The sequence below is a fragment of the Myodes glareolus genome, chromosome 10, assembly GCF_982192425.1.
Source record: "Myodes glareolus chromosome 10, mMyoGla1.1, whole genome shotgun sequence".
Classification (NCBI taxonomy): Eukaryota; Metazoa; Chordata; class Mammalia; order Rodentia; family Cricetidae; genus Myodes; species Myodes glareolus.
The window spans coordinates 73,134,258-73,155,177 of NC_142035.1; the positions used below are offsets into that span (position 1 = coordinate 73,134,258).

Here is a 20,920-nt window from a genome sequence, read left to right on the forward strand (position 1 = left end):
GAGAGGGAGGAGGAGAGGGAGTGGGGGAAGTGGGAGGGTGTTGGGAGGGGGGCGGAAATGGAAACTTTTATACACAGTTACTTATAGATTTAAAAATGCTTGGAAACAGTAATAACAAAGCAAGGGTCTTATTTGTAAACTCTTATCACTAGACACATGCACACATGTGCACACACATGCATACACACAGAGAGAGAATAAAATTTCTCAATGTTGGAGAACTAACAATAAAGCCAAAATTTCCAATAGAAATGGAAGATATTTTTATCAATATGTGTATATGTTTATATAAATATTGGACAACGATGTGATGTAACCATTAGTACTTAGTATTTTAGTAAGGCCCTAATCCCATTTTAAATTATTTAATTTTGTTCATCCAGAAGATAATATTCATGATTAGTATATATAAATGTATTTCCTAATTTTATTTTTGCAAAAGATTACTCTCTAAGAACTTCAATTAACTCAAGAAATTTATTACTTAAAATGTTCTAAGTATCATTGTCCAGTGGATTATTTTATATCAATGATAAATAAGTAAAATGATTAAAATATATTGGCTTTATGCCTTCACTTTATTCTCCAAAATGAAACATTGAACAAGATCAAGGGACAATATAAAGAAAGGGGGCGGTATGAGAAGGAGAGAGAGAGCATATGAAAGAGCTTAATACCGCAAATTTTTATGAACAGAAACAGTTCAGTGACAAAGAAAGTTGATTTTTTTAAAAACAGGTAAAGGATCTAAGTAGACATTACTCTAAAAAAAAAGACATACAAGTAGACAGCAAATCAATGGGGTAAAAATCTCAAAAAGCTAGTAACTAATCATTACAATATTATGGAATTATATATATTTTCATTCATTTATATATCATTATGTGTATTAAAACCTCAATGAGATGTTGCCTTGCAACCATTATAATGGCTTTATCAACAAAATAAAGGGCAAGTATTGGTGAAAACATAAAAGAGAGAAATCTTTGTATGCTGTTGGTAGATGTATAAATTAGTATAAACATAGAAAACAGTGTGGCAGTTCATCACAAAGTTCAGAGTACAACTAATGTATCTAATAGTGCTACTTGTGTACTTATATCTAGCGAAATAAACTCAGTGTATTGAAGGGATAGCTGCATTCTCTGTTCATTACAGCCAAGATAAAGAGTTAGCCTGTGTTATCAACAGATAATGAAGAAAATTTGTTATACACACAAATATGTAGCAGAATACTATTTAACCTTGAAAAGGAATCTTGTATTCTACAACATGAATGAAATGAAGGACATTCCCAGGACACTTACAGAATTGCTTTTTCATAGTGTTATTTATAGATTAGTTCTTCCCATCATAGTAGAATATCATGTCCACGATAGCCTGTGTTGTCCCTGAAAGGGTGCAGTAACGATAGGAAACATACCCATGCTCTGCAGCCCATCATCTCCTGGAGTCACATTTGTTTTGTGCAGGAAGCATTTTTTTTCTTGTGTTTACTCTGTTTCTGCAAGATAGGGATTTTGGAATCAGCAGCAGCTGTTCAGGAGCGCACACATGTATGGAGATGCACATGTATTTTTGCTGAATCAACTTCTATTGATGTTGCAGATTAAACAAATGGGCTACTACACTTCTTAACTTTACTCAGGAAGCAGGTTTTCTTCATTCTTTTTAAATGTTCCCTGAAATATCACACAACATTTACAGGGGATTTATCTCAAGTGTTCTTTTTAAGTCCCAAATGCACCTTAAAAATTTGTTTTACTGTTTTTAAAGCAATAAACAATGCTTGCATCATGTGAGAAATAACTTAAGATGTCTTCCTCAATCCATGCATTTATTTTTGCATCTTCTTTGAAAAAGGAAATGGATAAACAATAAATTTAGTAGATTATGTTGTTTGTCTTCACGTGTTCTAAAAATTCAAATCATTAAGTTATTTTACCAGTTTATTCTACGAAAATTAAAACTTTGATGGAAGATGAGCTCAGGTGATCAGGACATTGATTTGGGAGTGTGCGACTTAGCAGTTCATTAACTATGTGTTAATTATGTATGATTACTCCTGAAAAGCTATGGTGGCTTCATCTTTTAGGTTGCTTCATTAAATCATTAATTTTCTTGGAGGTAACTAAGCCTGACATAATTAAGTCATCTGAGTCTCTACAGATTTTTATCCTCCCATAATGTCAAAAGCTAAGCAATTTAATATAAGATGATGTAACTCACTCCCTTTTTACGGTGTTGTCTAAATGTTTTTAGATTGTCTGACATTAATTTGATGCATTTTCTTGTATATTTAAACACTCCAATACATTCATATTTTTACTTATTTACTTATTGTTATAAATATTTTACTTTCTTAGTAGTAAGCCCATTTATGTATTTGAACCACTTCTTACCAACAGTTCTTTGTCTCGAGGCTACATGAACCTGCTTCAATTCATTCAGAACATCATTTATACTGAAGGATTTGATGGATCTAATCCCCAGGTATGAATACTTCAACCTTCTTTAGTCATATATAGAATATTGTTTTCAAATCTCTGGGGCATGTTTGGAGAGGCTGAGAAAAATCAATAATGTACACACTGTTTTCACAGACATTGTAAGTGGGTAGAAAGTATTCATGTGTATTCAGAGTTTTATCTGGGTTCTCAGGATGCACACAAAACAGTCTCATGCTTTGTCATTGCTGATTGTCCTTAAATACCTATGTATAGCTTCTGAGATTAATAGCTAGTTATGCTTTTTAGTTGCTTCTAACACTACAAACTTCATATTTTTCTTTTTAAAGTGTTCATATTTCTGTCGTTCAGTCCTTAATTCTAATTGCTTTATGTGTAAGAATTATCACAAGATTTTATGCCTTGTTACATTACATTTTGAATTGTTTTGCTGAATAAAAGATATATTTTTGCTATATTTTATAACTGTTCTCTGTACCTCTGATTTTATATTTTCTCCAAATTCCTACTACTGAAGATGTTCCACTTAGTTTAATTTAAACAAGTAAAGAAACTTTATTGTTAAACATCATGCCTTCCAAAGATATTTCTTAGTGATTATCACTGCATTTGGCACTAAAGGATTTATATTATTGTATTATTTTAAGATATGTATGTTATTTTAATAAGTGTATCTCCACAGCAGTTATTTTTTAATGAAGACATAGAAGCTAGAAACTAATTTTTAGCATCTTTATCTACATTTGCTTTAGTTCATAGATTTTAAATTTTTTATCAGTTTACTTGCTATATTTAACAGTTTCTCAATGACAAATAATTTTTAAATTGATTTTTATTGCCAGTTTAATAGCAGGCTTAAAATATGTATGTGTATCTGGAAAGCATTTACTGTTTCCCATAGTCTTTATAGTGACCACTAGTATTTAATGCAGTTTTACTCTTTTCCTTATTACTGCAATTTTTGGTCCTAGCTAAGATTTATGGGTGCCATGTCTTCTTTTGGTGCCAGTGTGCATCTGGAGAGGCAAATTGGTCCCTGACAGACACCTTTCCCCACTTGCGGTGGTAGCTATGGAAACAGGCATGTCATAACAGTTCCTATGGTGCAGTGTGCAAAGCTGCTGTTCTTGCAGAATGATGACACCTCTTCTGAAAGCAAGAAATTTAAAAGACACAAAAAGTAGCAGGAAATCACATTACTCTTTGCCAAGGAATACATGCATACACCCCTTAGAAACAACCTGCTAAGAGTCCCTAATAAGTAGCATTGTGTTGAAACATAATGAAGATGGTTCTTCATTTCTTTGGGTGTGGAAAAAGCACACCATTTTCAAGAAACAATTTATTTATTCTTGAAATATGATAGAAAATAAAATGGAGCACATTTGGTTCCCTGATGGTGAGAAGCTGTATAACAGCTAACTCTCATAAAAACTGGGTAAACATTTCTATAGTGAATAACAAAAAATGCTTAAAGTTTTCAAATTAAATTTAAACATACCAATAAGTCATTATAAAAGTAAACATCCTGTTTATTAAAACTAAAGCATAGTTACTAAGTTATAAAATCATGAAGTGTGTTGCTTGCTATATTCCCTGGTCGCAGACACTGCAGACAAGTCAGGAAAGGCGAGCACTCCATAAGTGCTCCTTTTAAGCAGTAGTCTTCTCCAGTCACAACGTTCTCATGTGGAAAGAGTCCTACTTTCAGTGGGAAGTTTCTCTTCTGTGCTCGTTCAAATATATTTGAGTAAGACACTTAAAATATACTCTAAAACACAGACTATTATTTTTTTATAATATATAATTAACCTTGGTACTAAGTTAAATTGTATAGCTCATCTGTAAACATTTGTGGGTGGAAGCATTTAAGAATTACTTCATAACATCATTTGGACATTGATTTTTTTAATTTGGCATACTAGATTAAACGTTAGATATTCTTATGGGCATAAATATATTTACTGTGTAACTATCGGCTACATTTTTTTAAAAATTAGCATCTGAGATATAAGAGTGTCCGCTTTTGTTTCTGCAATTACCATTATTTATGAAAATATATTCTTTATGTTGAAGTGTTATGCTCATTTTTATTCTAATGTGCTGTATACCAAACACTTAAAGATTTTATCATTCATTCATTATTTGATTCAGTGCTTTCTTTCCTTCTGGGTATATATGCTAGTATATGTCAGAGTCACTAAGCATTCATAACTCCTTATTCCATATCTAAAAGCATCTTTAAATATTTAGCAAGTCTTTTTGTTACAACAGTCGGTAGTAGTGACCTTGTGTTAAAAGGCCAATCTCTAGGTCTCTGAATGCTGCTCTCTCCTTTACCTTCACATTTCATCCTCTTTCTGTTTTATGTGTCCGTTAGTTGGTTATTTCAGTAAGGTTTTATTTTCTTTTCTTGGTAGAACTGTGCTTGGACTTTAATCCAGGGCACTACACATACTAGCCAACTGAACCATGTCTCCAACTTTTATTCCTTATTTCTATTTTCTCATTGTTATTGAGAAACTAACTTAGGCCTGTTACCATGAGATAACAAGTTGAGCAATAAACAAGGCCTTGTGTTTTTATCAGTTTACTTAAATTTAAGTTTTGTGTCAAAGGAAGTATCATCTCAATTTTTTTTCACAGATACTGTATATAAATTTGCTTTTTCTTAATAATTGTAGTAAGGTTTATCTTATTTTAATATGTGTGTATATGTGTGTGTGTCATACGCATGCACGTGCACACACACACATGCACTTATAAGTGTGTGAATCTGTTGCCCTCAGAAGCTAGAAGAGGGCATTAGATCTCCTGGAGCTGGAGTTTCAACAAGTTGGTAACTACACATGCAGGTTCTGGGGAGAAAAGGTGGGTCCTCTGCAAGAGAAGCGTACACTCTAAACCACTGAATCCTCGCTATAGCCCCCCCCCCCAGTATTTGTTCTTCTAATATCTGCCCCATACATGCTTTTACTTCATTTTTCTGGGTGAAAACAAATACAATTAAACACTTTTTATAAACCAAGATAATAACATATTAAAAATAGCTGAAAACTTTCATCTGTACTAAGTATATACATTTTTTCTCATCCTAGGTCTCTACACAACTCAGTATAATTACTGTTTATATAATTTCATTTATATTGTATTGTGTATTATAGTTCACTAATCCAGGATAACTTAAGTAGATGGGTAGATATCTGTGTTATATGTAATTACTTCATTGTTGTATATAAAGGATTTGAACATATATAGGTCTTGGAATCTAAAGCAGTCTCCAGAGAGCCCCCCAGGGATACCAAGAATAACTGTATATACAAAGCCGTACACCTACTTCATAGTCCAAATTCCTCATCATTTTTTATTACCCTACCTAGATACTTTTGTATCTTAGACTTTCGAATGTTTAGATTCTTTTGCACTGTCACCCTTCGTCAATAAATTCTGTTTATAAAGGGGATGCACATATTCAATTTTTATCTTTTCTATTTGGAAAATAGATTTACTAGATTGAGAAAGCTCATCTAAACTGGCACATATCTAAAATCATGGCTTTAAGAAAGAATGCCATAGCCAGGCAGTGGTGGTGCACGCCTTTAATCCCAGCACTCAGAAGGCAGAGGCAGGCGGATCTTTGTGAGTTAGAGGCCAGCCTGGTCTACAATAGCTAGTTCCAGGACAGGCTCCAAAGTTACAGAGAAACCCTGTCTCAAAAACAAAAAAAAAAAAAAAAAAGAGGAAGGAAGGAAGGAAGGAAGGAAGGAAGGAAGGAAGGAAGGAAGGAAGGTTTATTTATTCCATCATAAATATAATAATGATCTTCCAAATACTTGCATATCCCATGTTTTGTGCACAGAAATATTGCTAAATTGTTAAGGAAAACATTTACAAAACATTTGTTCAGTTAGAATAACCCAAACAGCAGAACTTGTAAATATATATTGTCGGATACTTATTGATCTTTTTTCTCTGTGTAACACTGGCCATCCTAGAGCTCGCTCTGTAGACCAGGCTAGCCTTGAACTCAGAGATCCACCTGTCTCTGCCTCCGAGTGCTTGGTTGAAAGGTGTGTGCCATCACCACCCAGAGTATCCTTGCTTTTTAAAAATGTTTTATTCAAAAAAAATTTACACCGTTATTTTAGCCTTAATGATCAGTAGTTTCTAAAAGTCATCTGCTAAGTGTTAAAGCTTTGAACTTAAATTAGGTCAGTAAAAACAATTTCATGAAAAAACTAGAGGCAAATATAAAGTATAAAACCAAAAAGTTTAAAAGTTGTAAACACCTTTCAAACAAAAGCTCACACAGCAGTTGATGGACAGTTAGACAGGAAATACAGACGCCCTGGCTTACTGGAAGAGTTGTAGAGTTTTATAATGCTGGGAATGCATTTGTAAGACTCTGAATTAACCTTTTCCTCTATCTTTGCCTCTGTCGTCTTAATATTATTTTGGGGTTTTGCTATTATTATTGTTTGGGGTTTTTATTTGTTTGTTTTTGGGAGATATTCTCACTTTACACATCTGAGTGCATTGGCACTTGTTCTGCAGACATCTCCGGCCTTGAGCTTGTGTTGATTCTGTGCCTCTACCTCCCAAATGCTAGGAATACAGGCTAGCACTACAGCACATGGTATTTATCTGTCGTTTTAACTGTCTCAAACATAATTCTTAGCATAGTCACCTCAACTTTAGACAAAATTCAAATTTGATTATTATCATGACATTCAAATTTTCATAAAAATTAAAAACAAAATTTCTCCATTTATCGATAGACAGTGATTTGCTGTGTTGCTGAGCTGGCCTTGAACACCCACACTCAGTCAATTGACCTACACCAATATCCTGAGTAGCTGGAACTGTTGGTGTAACAGGCTGGCTTTGTCCCCGACTTTCTAATCTAAAGTATGTTCTTTATACTCTTCTTGCCGAGATTGCATCAGTTTTTACCTCATCTGTTGTCTTCCTGATGCTGTGAGTTCAGATAAGAACTAGTAGATAAAGAAGTGTTGTATTGATAAACTACTTATGCATATATTTCTTCTCACTGTCTTTTAGAAAAAACAGAAAAACATTTTAAGAATAGGAATTCAGAACCTTGGTTCTCCGTTATGGGGAGATGACATTTGCTGTACAGAAAATTGTGACAACAGTCACAGTCTTACCAAGTTCCTCTATGTTCTCCGTGGCCTTCTAAGAGCCTCACTGTCAGTCTGTATCATCACAGTGCCAACACATCTGATCCAGGTAAGACCCTGTCTTCCTTATCCAGTGGAGACATGGAGGATATTTTTATTTTCTTTTCCTTCGTCACTAAGGATGCTGGCCATTGTTTTATGTGCTCTTTGGCTGTTTGACTATTCTCTGGTTCTTTTTCCATTTTGTTGGTTAATCTTATTATCAGTTTTTAAAGTTCTTTGTATATATTTAGCAATGTGCTTTTGCCATAGTTTTTTTTTATATAGTTTGTATCATCGCTTTTCTTAATAGTCTGTTGAAATACAAGATTTAAATCTTGATGAGTTTCGTTGATTTTAATTGGTCATTTCCATTAGCCTTCAGTCTCTTTGATCTTGGCCTCTCTTAAGAACTTTTCCTATTTTCTCCTAATTATTTTGTACATTTCTTGTATTCATGAGTTAATATATTCCTCTTGAATTTTTTGCACAATTTTAATTTGTGTTTTTAAACAGCTTCTGGTTTCTACCATTCTAATTATTCATTAAGTAAATGTGTGATGAAATCTTACTGGTCCTCTTTTTTACTCTGTCATCCCAAGCAGTCTGGACTTTGAGTTACAGATGTGAGCTTTCATGTGCAGCAGGATTTTTTTTTTTTTTTTGGCCAAAGGACTTTATCATTTCAAACATGTGATTTCATGTGATCTTAAATATCTTATACATTGTAGTCTTGTATGAAGGCAAGGCCAGACTTCATGTGACTTTATAATAATATTTTATTAGTATGAGCAAAACCTTCTTTGCATACACCTGAATTTTCCTAGATAGATGGTCAGTAAATGTGAGTTGAATGAATATTGATTCTCACTTGGAAAATGATTTCTAATACCTAATTATTGAAGCTGCATATATATCTTTGTTCTAACATACCTAGGCAATTCCAGCAAATGATAAATGCACTAAAATATCAATGAGTAACACTAATTATATGTTAATTATATACAGTAAAGCAACATATGTCAAAGTTATGGCTGAAAATTGAAGCATAAATACCAAGAGATTTCTACTCATTGGCCAGTAGAATTTATTTTTAAAAACATAATAGGTTAACTCAGGTTTCCTTTGCGGGCTTTTAACAGATAATTCTTAAACATTAATTATGTTTTATTATGTTAATAACAAAATATTATGTATTTTTATTTTATTAATATGATGATCTTGAATCTTTATAAATATTGTAGGGAAAACCCTTACTCTAATTATGTTAAGCATGCTGTGTATGTTTGTAATATTTTCATTGTGCATCAATGTTATTGTAAAATAAGTACTTCATTAGTAGCCTGGTTACACATGGTGAGCTTGTTGATTTTGGTGATAGATGTGAAGCTACAGATGAAAGTTCAGCTCTCCATACTTGCCCTGCAGCTGCATTGTGGCTTCAGCTATTTACGAGGCCCTGGCATCTCACTATCTTTCTGTTCATGGGTCTTTACCACAACCCTGTGAGATGCTTAGTTCTAAACTCTGCTTTCCAAGGTGGTCCAGGTGATAAATTTTAGGGCCCGTTTTTTTTTTTTTTTACCCTCAGATTCTAGCCCCTTCCATCTTTATAGTTAATCACATAGCTTCTCAATGGTCCCAAAACTCTACAACTTAGCTCTTGACTAACACTGCTACTATTTAGTATTTTAAAATACAGAATTATCATTGCAAAGTCTTCAACAAATTAGAGTATGTGAGAGATTAGGCAAAAAGTTCCATTCCTGACAAAGGACAAATATATAGATGAATAGATGTTTCCGTTTGCAAAATTGCAAGTAAAGAAAACAGTTGTGAAATAACAATTTTATATTTATTTTTAAAAGACTATGAAAATTTTTAAGGAAAAATTTTTATTTATCATATTACAAATGATTATTACTTTAAAAGATCACATCCACAGTGACATCTCTGACAGATTCCTTTCCCTTGTTTTTCAAGGAAGAACAGTGATGCTCTCAGTTGTTTTCCGCCCATCTACACCACAGGTCAGGTGGTTGAATGTCAAGAACATATAGCCAATGTTTAGAGACTCTTAAACCTCTGTACAACAGTATTGTGTACACTTATGTTTTTAACATACTAAAAAAGAAATAACCAGATTTAAGGTCAGACAGGTGGTATGTTTAAAATTAAGCAGCATGACTGAGCTCCTCAGAATGGACAGTGGTCTTAGTAAGACCACCCATCATCTTGTAACAGTTCTCATTTCTCACACAGCTCTACAAAGCTGTCATACGTGGCAGGTTTCTAAACTTGCTTTATAATCAAGTGAATTATAAAAAACTGCCTTAAAAACTATATATATGCTTTTATATCAATAAATTTATCAAATGTAGCTTACCAATTTGTTCAGGTCAGGTATGATATAAGTAAGGAATAAAACTCTTGGTAACTTATAAAGACCGGAAGGGAATGCATAGAGAACAAGAGCTGGTAGCAGTTTGCTTAGAAGCTTAATCAGAAGCACTAGAGAGGTAGCTTAGTCAGTGAGCATGAAGATCTGAGTTCGGTCCCCAGGACCTATGTGAATAGCCAGGTAAAGTGATGCCCACTTGGAATTCTGGCCCGGGAGAAGAGGACACAGACTTTTATTCAGCTCCAGGTCTCACTGAGAGACCCTGTCCCAAAAAATAAGGTGGAAGGTGGTTGGTGCTCAAAGAATTACACCAAAGTTGATTTCTCCCTTTACACACACACACACACACACACACACAAAGCATATGAATATACAAAAATGGAAGATTAAGTTTGTTTCACAAGAACTTGTATAGTAATTACTGTAGACCAATTGTGGTCCTGAACTTTTTAGATAGTAGCCCATGTAATCTTTCCACTACGTGCTGTTGCTGTCATCTCTTCTGAAGATGCACAGCAGAAGTTAGGCCTGAGCAGCGCCTCGCTAGCTGCTGCTAGCTTCGCCGCCATACTGCGCTGCTTGTTTCATAAAGATGCTGGTGTAGAATCTAGTTAAGGAAGATGAGGACAGAATTGTATTCAGTGATTTAAAAATAATAATCCTGTGCTTTTGCAGGTGGAAATGCTCAATAAATTACTTGGTTTTGGTTAATTTTCTCATTCTTAGCTTCTTCGTTGATAAAATGAGGCCAAAAGTTCCCAATTCAGAGGATGAGAAATACCAAGTCCTGATGCATCATAGGGATTCAGTGTGTGTTAGCCATCATCAACAGAGACTTTCAGAATTGATCATCTGAAGCTAGACCTTTCAAACATTAAAGTGTTCAGTGTGTCAATGCAATGAAAGGATTGAGAGAGCAGCTCAGAGGGAGGCACGTGCTTGGCATGTTAGAAACAGCAGAGAAAGAATTTTCAGTTCCCTGGCCCTTTTTATGGAAAACACTCGGCAGTGTCCTCCCGTGGGTTGGGTTGAAGACACACCAGGAAGCACGGATAACGGCTGTCCATTTCTTAGTGGCATAAACTGTACAAGACTCACATCAGTGTTCATGACCAGTACGATTTCTGAAGTTTATAAGACAGAGTTAAAATGGTGCTTGTGGGACTAAGAGCTGATTAGCTTATTCCCTCCCTCCCTCCCTCCCTCCCTCCCTCCCTCCCTCCCTCATTCATTCATTCAAATACAGCAGGCATGCATAGGTATCTATGGAGATAGTGTATTGAACACGACAAAGTCACTGTCTTCAGAAATACAAAAGATAGGATAAAACAAAAAAATAATTTAAGCATTTCTGGTTTTGGTTTGGGTTTCTTTTTTTCTTGTTTTTCTGGGTGTCTTGAAGTTTTCTGGTGTTTTGTTTTGTTTTGCCTGTATGGTGTGTGTGTGTGTGTGTGTGTTGTGTGTGTGTGTGTGTTGTGTGTGTGTGTGTGTGTGTTGGATATTTGAGCTTTGATGCTGATAATTGTTTCTGTCAGGAAAAAGAAATGTCGTTTGATATCCTTGGAAATTTTGTCATGTAATTAAGCATCTTTAAATTAGCACTACACTAAGAGTATATAAAATATTTTCATCTCTTAGAATGGTAAAACAGCCAATCAGTGTTCTTATCTCAGTTATTAGCATTCTGTCAGACATGTACAGTAATGATTAGTTACCCTTTATTGTACTTTTGGCATGCTTCCCATGTTTAATTTCATTGTAGGGAAGGAACACATAGTTAAGGAAATTGCAAAAGAGGGGGAGAAGTTAAAATAGGGAAAATAATAGATTCAAAACTGATTTTAACTTATTGTTGTAATGATACTTCTAAGCAGTACGAACCAGGATGATTTTAAAGTTCTAATTTGAAGTATTTTATGTTCAGTCTCACGACTTTAAACTTGAAATTTTTATTTCATTTGAATTAAAGGTTAATTCTATAACAGCACAGTAGAAGCTTATGAACGTACTTTGAAGTAAATGTGTAAAAATAAGTTCTAAGTATTTTTTAAAGGACTAAAAGTATTTAGCAAGTGATTATGAATGTCTTCAGACATACATGTAGTTTTGCATAGTTTTCCTTATGAAGTATCATTACTCATAACTCTCTTGCTAGAATATAGTTTAGTGTCTACCCAAAGACAGTGTCCTGAAATGTATGTGAGGTGGCTCCACTGACTGATTCTTGTTACATCCTGAACTGTGGGGTTCTGTGTGACGAGGGCAGAGCCCTAGTAGTTCCCTATATTGCAGCCTTACTCCGTTCCCACATCCCTGCTGAGTAGTTGTTCCACTCGCCAAGACGCCTGTTAAAGAGCCCCTGAGAGCTTGTGTACAGCCCTCCATGTTAGTAGTTAATTGGTGAGGATGGCGAGATGAGAGGACAGCCGAGCATGTGGTCGCTCAGACTCGGGCATAGACAGCCTCAGTGACAATAACAGCAGGTGCTCACATTCTCACAGCGTAGCTGCTCCACTCTTGTTGAGGAAAGTTATCACAGACTGAAATAAAGGCTGTAGCTAAGAAAAGTAGCTACCTCTTTAAACTCTTCTACATGTTACATTATAAGAATATTTTGACTTTCAAAATTTAACGTATAAATTTGTATATGAATGGTTATTATCCTCCAAGTATGTTAAGCACTCTACTCCTGCCCCCCCACCCCCCAGCACACACACACTTACTATTAAGAACAAATGGTTTTCCCTTTGATGCTTTTTAGCAAGATTTATTTGTGGCAAAGTAACTAAAGTACTTTAAAATGGCAATTTTTAATTTCCGTATCTAGTCAGATATGACACCTTTGTTTCTTTCTGACTTATACATGGGAATTGTCTTAGCTGTTGGTGAAATTTATTATCCATCTCAAAATTATGTAAACATTTTATGCCTTTTATTTTCAATTCCAGTGACAGCTGTGTGCTTGTGAAAAATAAGAACCAATAATATTTCTTTTAGGAAATAAACACTTAGTTTTGTGCCTAAATACAGTTTTGTAAGCAAAATAAAAAGAAAATAGATTTCTGATAGCTTGTTTACTTCTCACACAGCACATGACAGGTTATCTTTGATCGGTATTTTTTATATATTAAAAACACTTTAACCTAAGACTGTCAGAAAGTAAGCACCGGCACACTTGTATTAAAGTGGAAGGTTATTTCCTGCTCCTGTCCCACAGCTTTCCTTTCAAAGAATATTTACTTTTCACTGCTGCTAGTGTTAGCAGTGTTGTCAAATCTGCACTTGGTAAGGAACTGTTCCTCTAGCTGTGACAATGCGGGGGTGAACACCCCTGCCTCTGCTACAAAATCTCAGGGCCTGGACTGATTAAAATTCCTTTTTTTTTTTAGAACAGATTGCAAATTTGAAACTAGATTACAGCATGTTTTTATTTATTGTCATTGGAGTTTAGGCACTTGATATCTGTATCCAGTACTTTTCTCACATAGTTACTGTCTTCCAATGATACGATTCTTGCAGTTTTTACCCCAGCTTCTCATTGAACAAAACTTAACCACTGCTAATGGGCTCATACTAAAGAAAAATGCATTTCTTGGTCTAAAAAAAAAAAAAAGGAAGAAAGAGCCCTATCTCTTAAAAAATGAATGAGTTTTTAAGAAAAATGAATGTTATCTTAACAGCTTTTAATATTAGTCAATAATATTAATATACTAGAGCTTTAAAGCCACTGAAGTGAATAATGCAGAACATTGGTCTGTAGAGAAACTTTCCCATCTGGGTTCAGTGCCAGAATCTTACCAGCTAAGTCAAGTCAAGCCATGGCTGTCCTTTCAAATCACTCATATGAATTTTGCAAGTGAACCCCAATGGTCTTCTAAATTTGTCTTTTATTTTCAAATAAGTAAGAAATCATTATTCTTCTTAAATGAGAAATAAGATGATAAAGGTGTCTGCTATTGACCCTAACAATTTGAGTTTGGTTGCCAGAATCTACCTATTGGAAAGTGAGAACCAACTCTGACCTCCACGTGAATGGCGTGGCAGTTATGTGCCCATAGACATATAAATAAATAGATAGGTGAGTAGGTAGGTAGGTAGGTGAGTAGGTAGGTAGGTAGATAGATAGATAGATAGATAGATAGATAGATAGATAGATAGATAGATAGATAGATGATAGATAGACAGACAAATATATGGATGTGTGTGCCCATATATGAACACACACGTATGCCCATATACATACAAGTAAATTTGCATGCCCATTAAATAAATATATAAATAAATGTGAGTGTCCATATACAAATAAATAAACAAACACACATGCCCAAATATATATAAACAAATAAATAAGTGAATGAATGAATGATGCCTAATTTAAAGAATTTAATGTAGCTGCTTGGTGAATTATCAAAGTTTTGTTTGTAACTACAAATTTTTGAAAAATATTTTTTACCTGTAATTGTTGTGTTCATTATTATAGAACAGATTGGTATATTTTGAACTATTTTATCTTATATCTTAAACTATTTTAAGTGTCTTTTTAAAGGGACTTAGTGAGTATTGGAGGAATGGGTAACTAGTTAAGAGCACACTGCTCTTAGAGCCTAAGTTTTGTTCCCACCACCATATCGGGCAGTCATAACTGCTTATAACTCCAGCTCCATGGGGATTTGATACCTCTGATGTTCACAGACACCTGCACACATGTACATATACCTACACAGGAAGATACACAGTTTTAAATAATTTTTAAAACTCTATTTTAATAAGGAGAATATTTAAGGATAAAAATTACAGATATAACCTCTTGAACATAGCTACTCATTACTAATAGATAAATAAGCTAGATATTCTTGGTGTCATTTTCTTCATGATTCCTTTCTTAATCAAGATATTGTCATCTAATAATCAACCTGTAATTGTTTCAGATATTAATTGGCCCAAAAGTGGTTGTAGAAAAATGGCACTTTTACAAGATTTAAAAGATTTTTTTCAAGTGAACTGACCAGTAGTCAACTCATTTAAGTTTTGTACTGTATATGTCAAATTCTAGTAACTTTATATATGTCTAGTACTATAAATGTAGTTTATTTTTCCTTAAAGTAGCAAATAATAGAGCTATTTTAACCATCTTAGTATAAATTAGGGTTCTTTCAGTGCCCAGTTGTGTTCTGTGCTGTGTGCATATTAGCAGCACTTGGTATACTCTAAACTGCCGCCGCTCTGTGCGTCATCCATGCGCTGTCTGTTGAACTGCTTTCCTTGGTTAAAAATGGCTGAAATTTTTACACTTCATGTTGTCTGTTTCTGTCTCTACAGAGCATCTACGGCAGTACATGGAGCATTTTATCTTAATGTAAATATACACATTAAATTAGAGCAGGACATAGTAACTGCCAGTCAGATTTGTGTTCATTTTAAAAAGGAAAAAATACCGTTTAGAACCCTTTTATTGAGTTTATTGACCAAAGTGCAAAGTGTATTCGGTACAGTTTAAAGAAAATAATCTGTGTGTGTGTGTGCGTGTGTGTGTGTGCGTGCGTGCGCTTTCACTTTCTCATCCCAAACAATTGGGATGTTGTTTCATATTGTGACTGATATGTAGTTCTGTAGTGTTAGCAGTTATTAGCTAAAGTGCTATTTAAGGCCTAGCTCAAATTTATCAATGGTATAGAGAGTAGAGTGTGCATTGTGTAGGCGTATGGGGTCTTTGGCTGCTGGACCACATCTTTCTGATGACCCGTGTCTGGGCACAGACACAGCTGTTCTGGGAGCAGAAGCAGGGAAGGACCTGTGTTTTCAATATATGTGAACTGGATACAAGACAAGTGAGGGAAGAGTCTTTTACATTATTTTTTACATTGTTCCTTGTATTAAAAATTAGAAGCTTAATTGCGCATTTATTTTGTAAATAAAATTATTAAATATTTTATTCTTTGTGTTACAAGCTATCTGAAGAATTCCTGTGAGAAAATTAGGACTTTTGAATTATTCCTGTTTTCTTACTCAGAAACTAACCTTCCTTAAAGCATGCTTAGTGTCTTTGAAAAAAGATATTTGTTCATTAATGCTAAGACAAATGTGCTTGTTACTAGTTATAGTTTCCAGCTGCTTAAGTACCAGGTCAAGTAGTATGCCGTGATGTTATGTTTTAGCCCTTTGCTATTAATTACATTATTATCATATAAGGAGTTCTAGCTTTTTTAATAATGTTTTCATACCCTATGTAGTTAATCTTTAATGTTGGGGAGTACAAAGGGAGAGATTAAATTAGCCTTGTAACCTCGTTCTCTTCCAGGCTGATGATGGAAAATAAAAGCTCTTAGCCACAAAATGTAACACTTAGAATTAATATTTAATTAGACTAGCAAATTGTACACTGTGGCTGAAAGCTTCCAAAGAGTTGTTAGTGCCACAATTGACCTACAGGTTTAATAATAACTCACTTCTAGAAGCAAGTGCCAGTTCAGCAGAGTAGAGCCACTAAGAAAGTCCTGAGAGATTAAAATCAGCAAACCAAATGGCAGGCAAGGATTCCTGGGATGGAGCCTTCTGGAAAGCTGGGAGCTGGAATAGCTTTTAAGCCAGGATTCAGATGAGAACAGTGGGGGAAAAAGCTGATCCCTCCTGTTCTGGGAGCTTCTGGTTGTAGGCCAAAATCTTAGAACAGATTTTTACTAAATGTTTTTGCTGCAGCTATTAACTTACATTGAAAACCAAATATCGAATAATTTTTCTGTAAAATTTAACTACTTTTTGTGTAATCATTAGTTCTTAATATTAGTACATAATATTTGGAAGTTCAGATCATTAGATTGTCAGATAGCTTTGGCGCTGTACATCTATGCTGTTTTGCTGTGACATGCTGTTTCCTTGTTCCCTGTATAGTTGATTTATATGGTTCATTTCTATATTATTTCATTACAGAGCATTACACAGAGCCAGAGAAAGAGATTGGGATATCTATAGCCCAAGACTTTTTTTTAAAATCATGCGTTGGTATATATAGATATATCTATATCAGGAAGTGTAATTTAAAGACATCTTTAATTTTAGAAAGATTATATTATAAAGCAGTTCTATATTTGATTATGCTTATGATGCAATTAAATTACGAGATAAATAATTAGACCTCCTGGTGAAACATTGGATCCCTATTTATTGGAAAAATTAATATGCTAAAAGTAGGGTATTTGAAAATGTGTAGCTATAGAACAGAGACTGAAGGGGACACCTTAAATAATTTATTGGTTATATCTTAAATAATGAAAGAAAGCTAGTCATTAGTTAAAAATCTGAGCAGGTGAGGGCCTTGCCAGCAGAGGGAGTAGTCCTGTCTTGTGTCAGGTTCTCATCACTTTCCCACCTGCCTCAGCCTTTTTCCCAGCCAGTCTCCCATCTGGACCTGGCTCTGGCTGCCTGTTCCTGATGACAGGCTATCATTTTATGCTCAATGTGGGATGATTCTAAGCTGATTTTAAACTTTAGTGTCTTTAACCTGCCACAGCATCACAGACATTAACTGGCTACTCTGCTTTGGGGACATCTGTGCTTTCTTTCTAAGGGATTTAAGTATAAAAGAAGTAAAGGAGAATATATCACTTAAAACATTTTTTATATAAAGAGCCAAGGTATCTCATTGATTTCCAGATTGTGAAAATAGTTGGCGAAAAGTCTTGGGGAGAGCTTGAAATTGATTTTGAATACTATATACCATTATTTATTCTGGCATACCTTTTATCATAATTTCTGCATCCCGTTTCTGAGAGGATTCAGAACATGTTCTACTCATGTTTTATATTAATGTTGAATGTTGACTGAAAACAAGCAAAACTCATATAAACATCTCTTCTGTCAGTGTAAATAGATGGTATTTCTAAAGCCAGGAACCAGCCTTTCAAACTAGAGTTAGAACCCCAAGTGCATGATGAGGTAGAGCACACATTTAAATAATTTAAATAAATAATGTGGTTTTGCTGCCTTTTCCTAGTAAGATGTTAAAAATTCAGCAATTTTTTTGTCCTTTAAGCTTAACTATGTTTACCTGCAGCTCTTTGTGCAATGTTTTAAGTTTGGGGGAAAATTTTGTTTTATTACTTCCTCGTATGAATATTATTGTGTGATGATACCAAGAGATGGGTTCTATCTGTATTACCCTTATTTGCAAGAAGTTTCCTCTGTATTCTAAAATAAACTGTGAGCTTCGATAAAAGCATTAAATCTGCAACAATTTTATTTAATAGACATTGTAAGTTTGTTAGTATAATTTTTCAGATAAAATTACATTTTTATTAAACTCAAATAATGAACAGAATTATCAAAATCTTGTTATTGTTTCATAGTTTACATTCTAATAGAATTAAGCACGTAAGAAATAGGAAAAATATTGTCACACAAATATCCCTAGATTTGTCCCTTATTTAACTTTGGTGTTGGATTTCACAACAAAGAAATGTGTGCGTTTTTCAAAACAGGTTTGGAATTCTAAGCTCAATTGTGGAAGTCCTAAAGGCACATGCACACCTCCTGTCATGCACCAGTTGAGCAGAAAGAAACTAAACATTTCCTTCTCAAACTGGACCCGTCCTCTGTCCAGATCTAACGTCCCTGCCGTTCTCGAATGGGAGTTCTCACATACTCTTTGCTCTCTTTCATAGAGAGTATAGATGGAGCAGCCCAGCAGTGTGCTCCTGAGACAGTGTGTGTATGCTTTATTTCAGCTGGTTTGTGCCTCCAAGTCTCTTGGAAATTAAAACAATGTTTACTTTTTAATCCTCAAGTTAAAATATTTACTAGAAATTTATTCTGAGCTGGCACAAATTGCATCCTTTATATTGTTGTGGTAATTAGTGTCATCAGAGTAAGGGAATGTTCAGAGTTTAAAGTGTCCGTGTTACTTGTCAGTGCTTCCTGAGAGCTAAGATTCCTGTCAGAACAACAGTGGAAGCTTTAGGTGACCGCAGTGGAATTCCTATCTTAACATTCCTACTTTAGCTTTATGAGCTTTGAGCTGAAGAAAGTGTTTGATTAATCTTTGAGAAATTAAAATCCTTTTAATGGATTTGGGATATTCTAAATAAAAACATAGTACCATTCTTTAAAGGCAAATAAGAAACAGTCAAAGTAAAAATTCACCAGGTTCTTGTGAATATAAATTACAATAAATCAGTAGACAACTGGGTAGTCTGGTTTGCCTTATTCGTTTGCAAGCAGCATCTGATGTGAGTTGAATTTAAATAATTAAGAAATTACACTGAAACAGAAAATATTAAGGGCCCTTTCCACAACTTCTAACAATGCCTTCTGAGATTGCCAGCAAACTCTTAGAACTCCTAGACCCCAGCGCTCTTCTCTCTGGCTTCCCTCCTAGTCATGTCCTGGCTACTGTCCAGAGCTGACAACTTTCACCCAGGAGCAAAGGGAGATTTGTCTAGAAAAAGAAGGATTTTTGAGTCATCCTAGATTTTCCTATCCAGATGGGCAAGGAGGAGGGGTGGCAATATCGTTGTACATACTTGTGTGATGTCATTATGGCACATGTGCACGTTAACCATTAATTTAGTCTGATGGCAAAGTTCTGATATCCTTATTCAAATGTTCCTCATTTGAAACTTTAATTTAGCAGTTCCAAAATTAAGGTAGAAATATTGTTGAAATATGTGTCTTAGGTCTTGATGCATAGATTCTGTCACTTTTTCATTTTCAAGAAAAGACCAGGAAATTTCACATCTTTGCTAATAAATAAAAGTGCTTAGATCCAGGAGGATAAGAATATAGAGGTTCTATGTCAAAATCCCCACTTCACTCACTGTGCTAAAGATTTGAAGCACCACTGGCCATATTATAATTTTTATGTACAGTGTGTTCCTGACTAACTGAATTGTGGTTATTATGCTTTCAGTGGTTTTCTGAATAAGTTAATTTTTGTTCTTCTATGTAAATTCACCTACCTTTTCCTAAAAGACCATTTGATGTTAATACAGTGACTTGAAGAACCTTTTAATAAGCACGGCTGTAAGGTAATGCCGCACTAGTGACCATATTCTAAATGAATTTCGAACATACACAATCACATCTTTTGAATCTTTAAAAAGATGCATTTCCATACTTAGGTATCTTTTTATATTCCTAAAAATAGCTAGAGACTCATTGTGTTTATTATAAAAACAAAGGTTATGCCTGTCAGAAAACTGTTGTTATTCTTTTATAGTTTTCCATTATTCTTATTCTATACACGATTTCAAATATTTGTATAATTTTCACTATTAAGCTGGTTAGTCACATTGTACCAACTTTTGAAAAATAAGTGCAAAAAGCAGTAAAATCACTGTTTGGTGTAACTTCTCTTACAGTGACAATATACTTAAATGTTTATTCTTAGCATAAAGCTTTGTGAAAGCTTTTTAGATCGATTTTTGTTCATAATTAATAATAGTGACACAAATGTAGAGCTTAGAAATACAATAAGTAAGATACATTGAGTGACTACATTTCTGAGAAATTTTGAAATCAGGCTGTACATGCTGTTTTATATTTAGAATGCATTAATTTTCTTCAGTGAATATGATTAATTTATCACATGTCTTATAAGCTGTTTTTTTTAAAAGACCTAAGAGATTGATAAATATTACAGCTTTTAGTGGTTTATTAGTTAACTTTAGGGTTAAATGAATGAAGAAAATAGTAGTGTGCAGTTGGTCATTTAAATACACAGCACTTCTCTACTGTTAGACTAGGAATAAGCCTATCTTTATACCTTACAGTTCTACTAATCACGTAACTGAGAAGAACCACGTTGGTATGTCTGAAATCTTGAATAGGTGAATTCTAACAAACTCAGATATTTAGATACAGAGACACTGCCTTTTATT

At 34.3% G+C, this 20,920-nt stretch overlaps 1 protein-coding gene across 5 annotated transcripts in view; it reads left to right on the top strand.

Annotated features, from left to right (window-relative positions):
• The window catches only part of Elp4 (elongator acetyltransferase complex subunit 4), a 201,508-nt gene that overhangs the window by 72,595 nt on the left and 107,993 nt on the right, over positions 1–20,920 (top strand). For all 5 annotated transcript variants that reach the window (XM_087911339.1, XM_085696733.2, XM_085696736.2 and 2 more), the window contains exons 6-7: positions 2,409–2,493; positions 7,530–7,718. In XM_087911339.1, the coding sequence (XP_087767465.1) occupies positions 2,409–2,493; positions 7,530–7,718 (274 nt within the window). The remainder of the gene's footprint in view (positions 1–2,408; positions 2,494–7,529; positions 7,719–20,920) is intronic.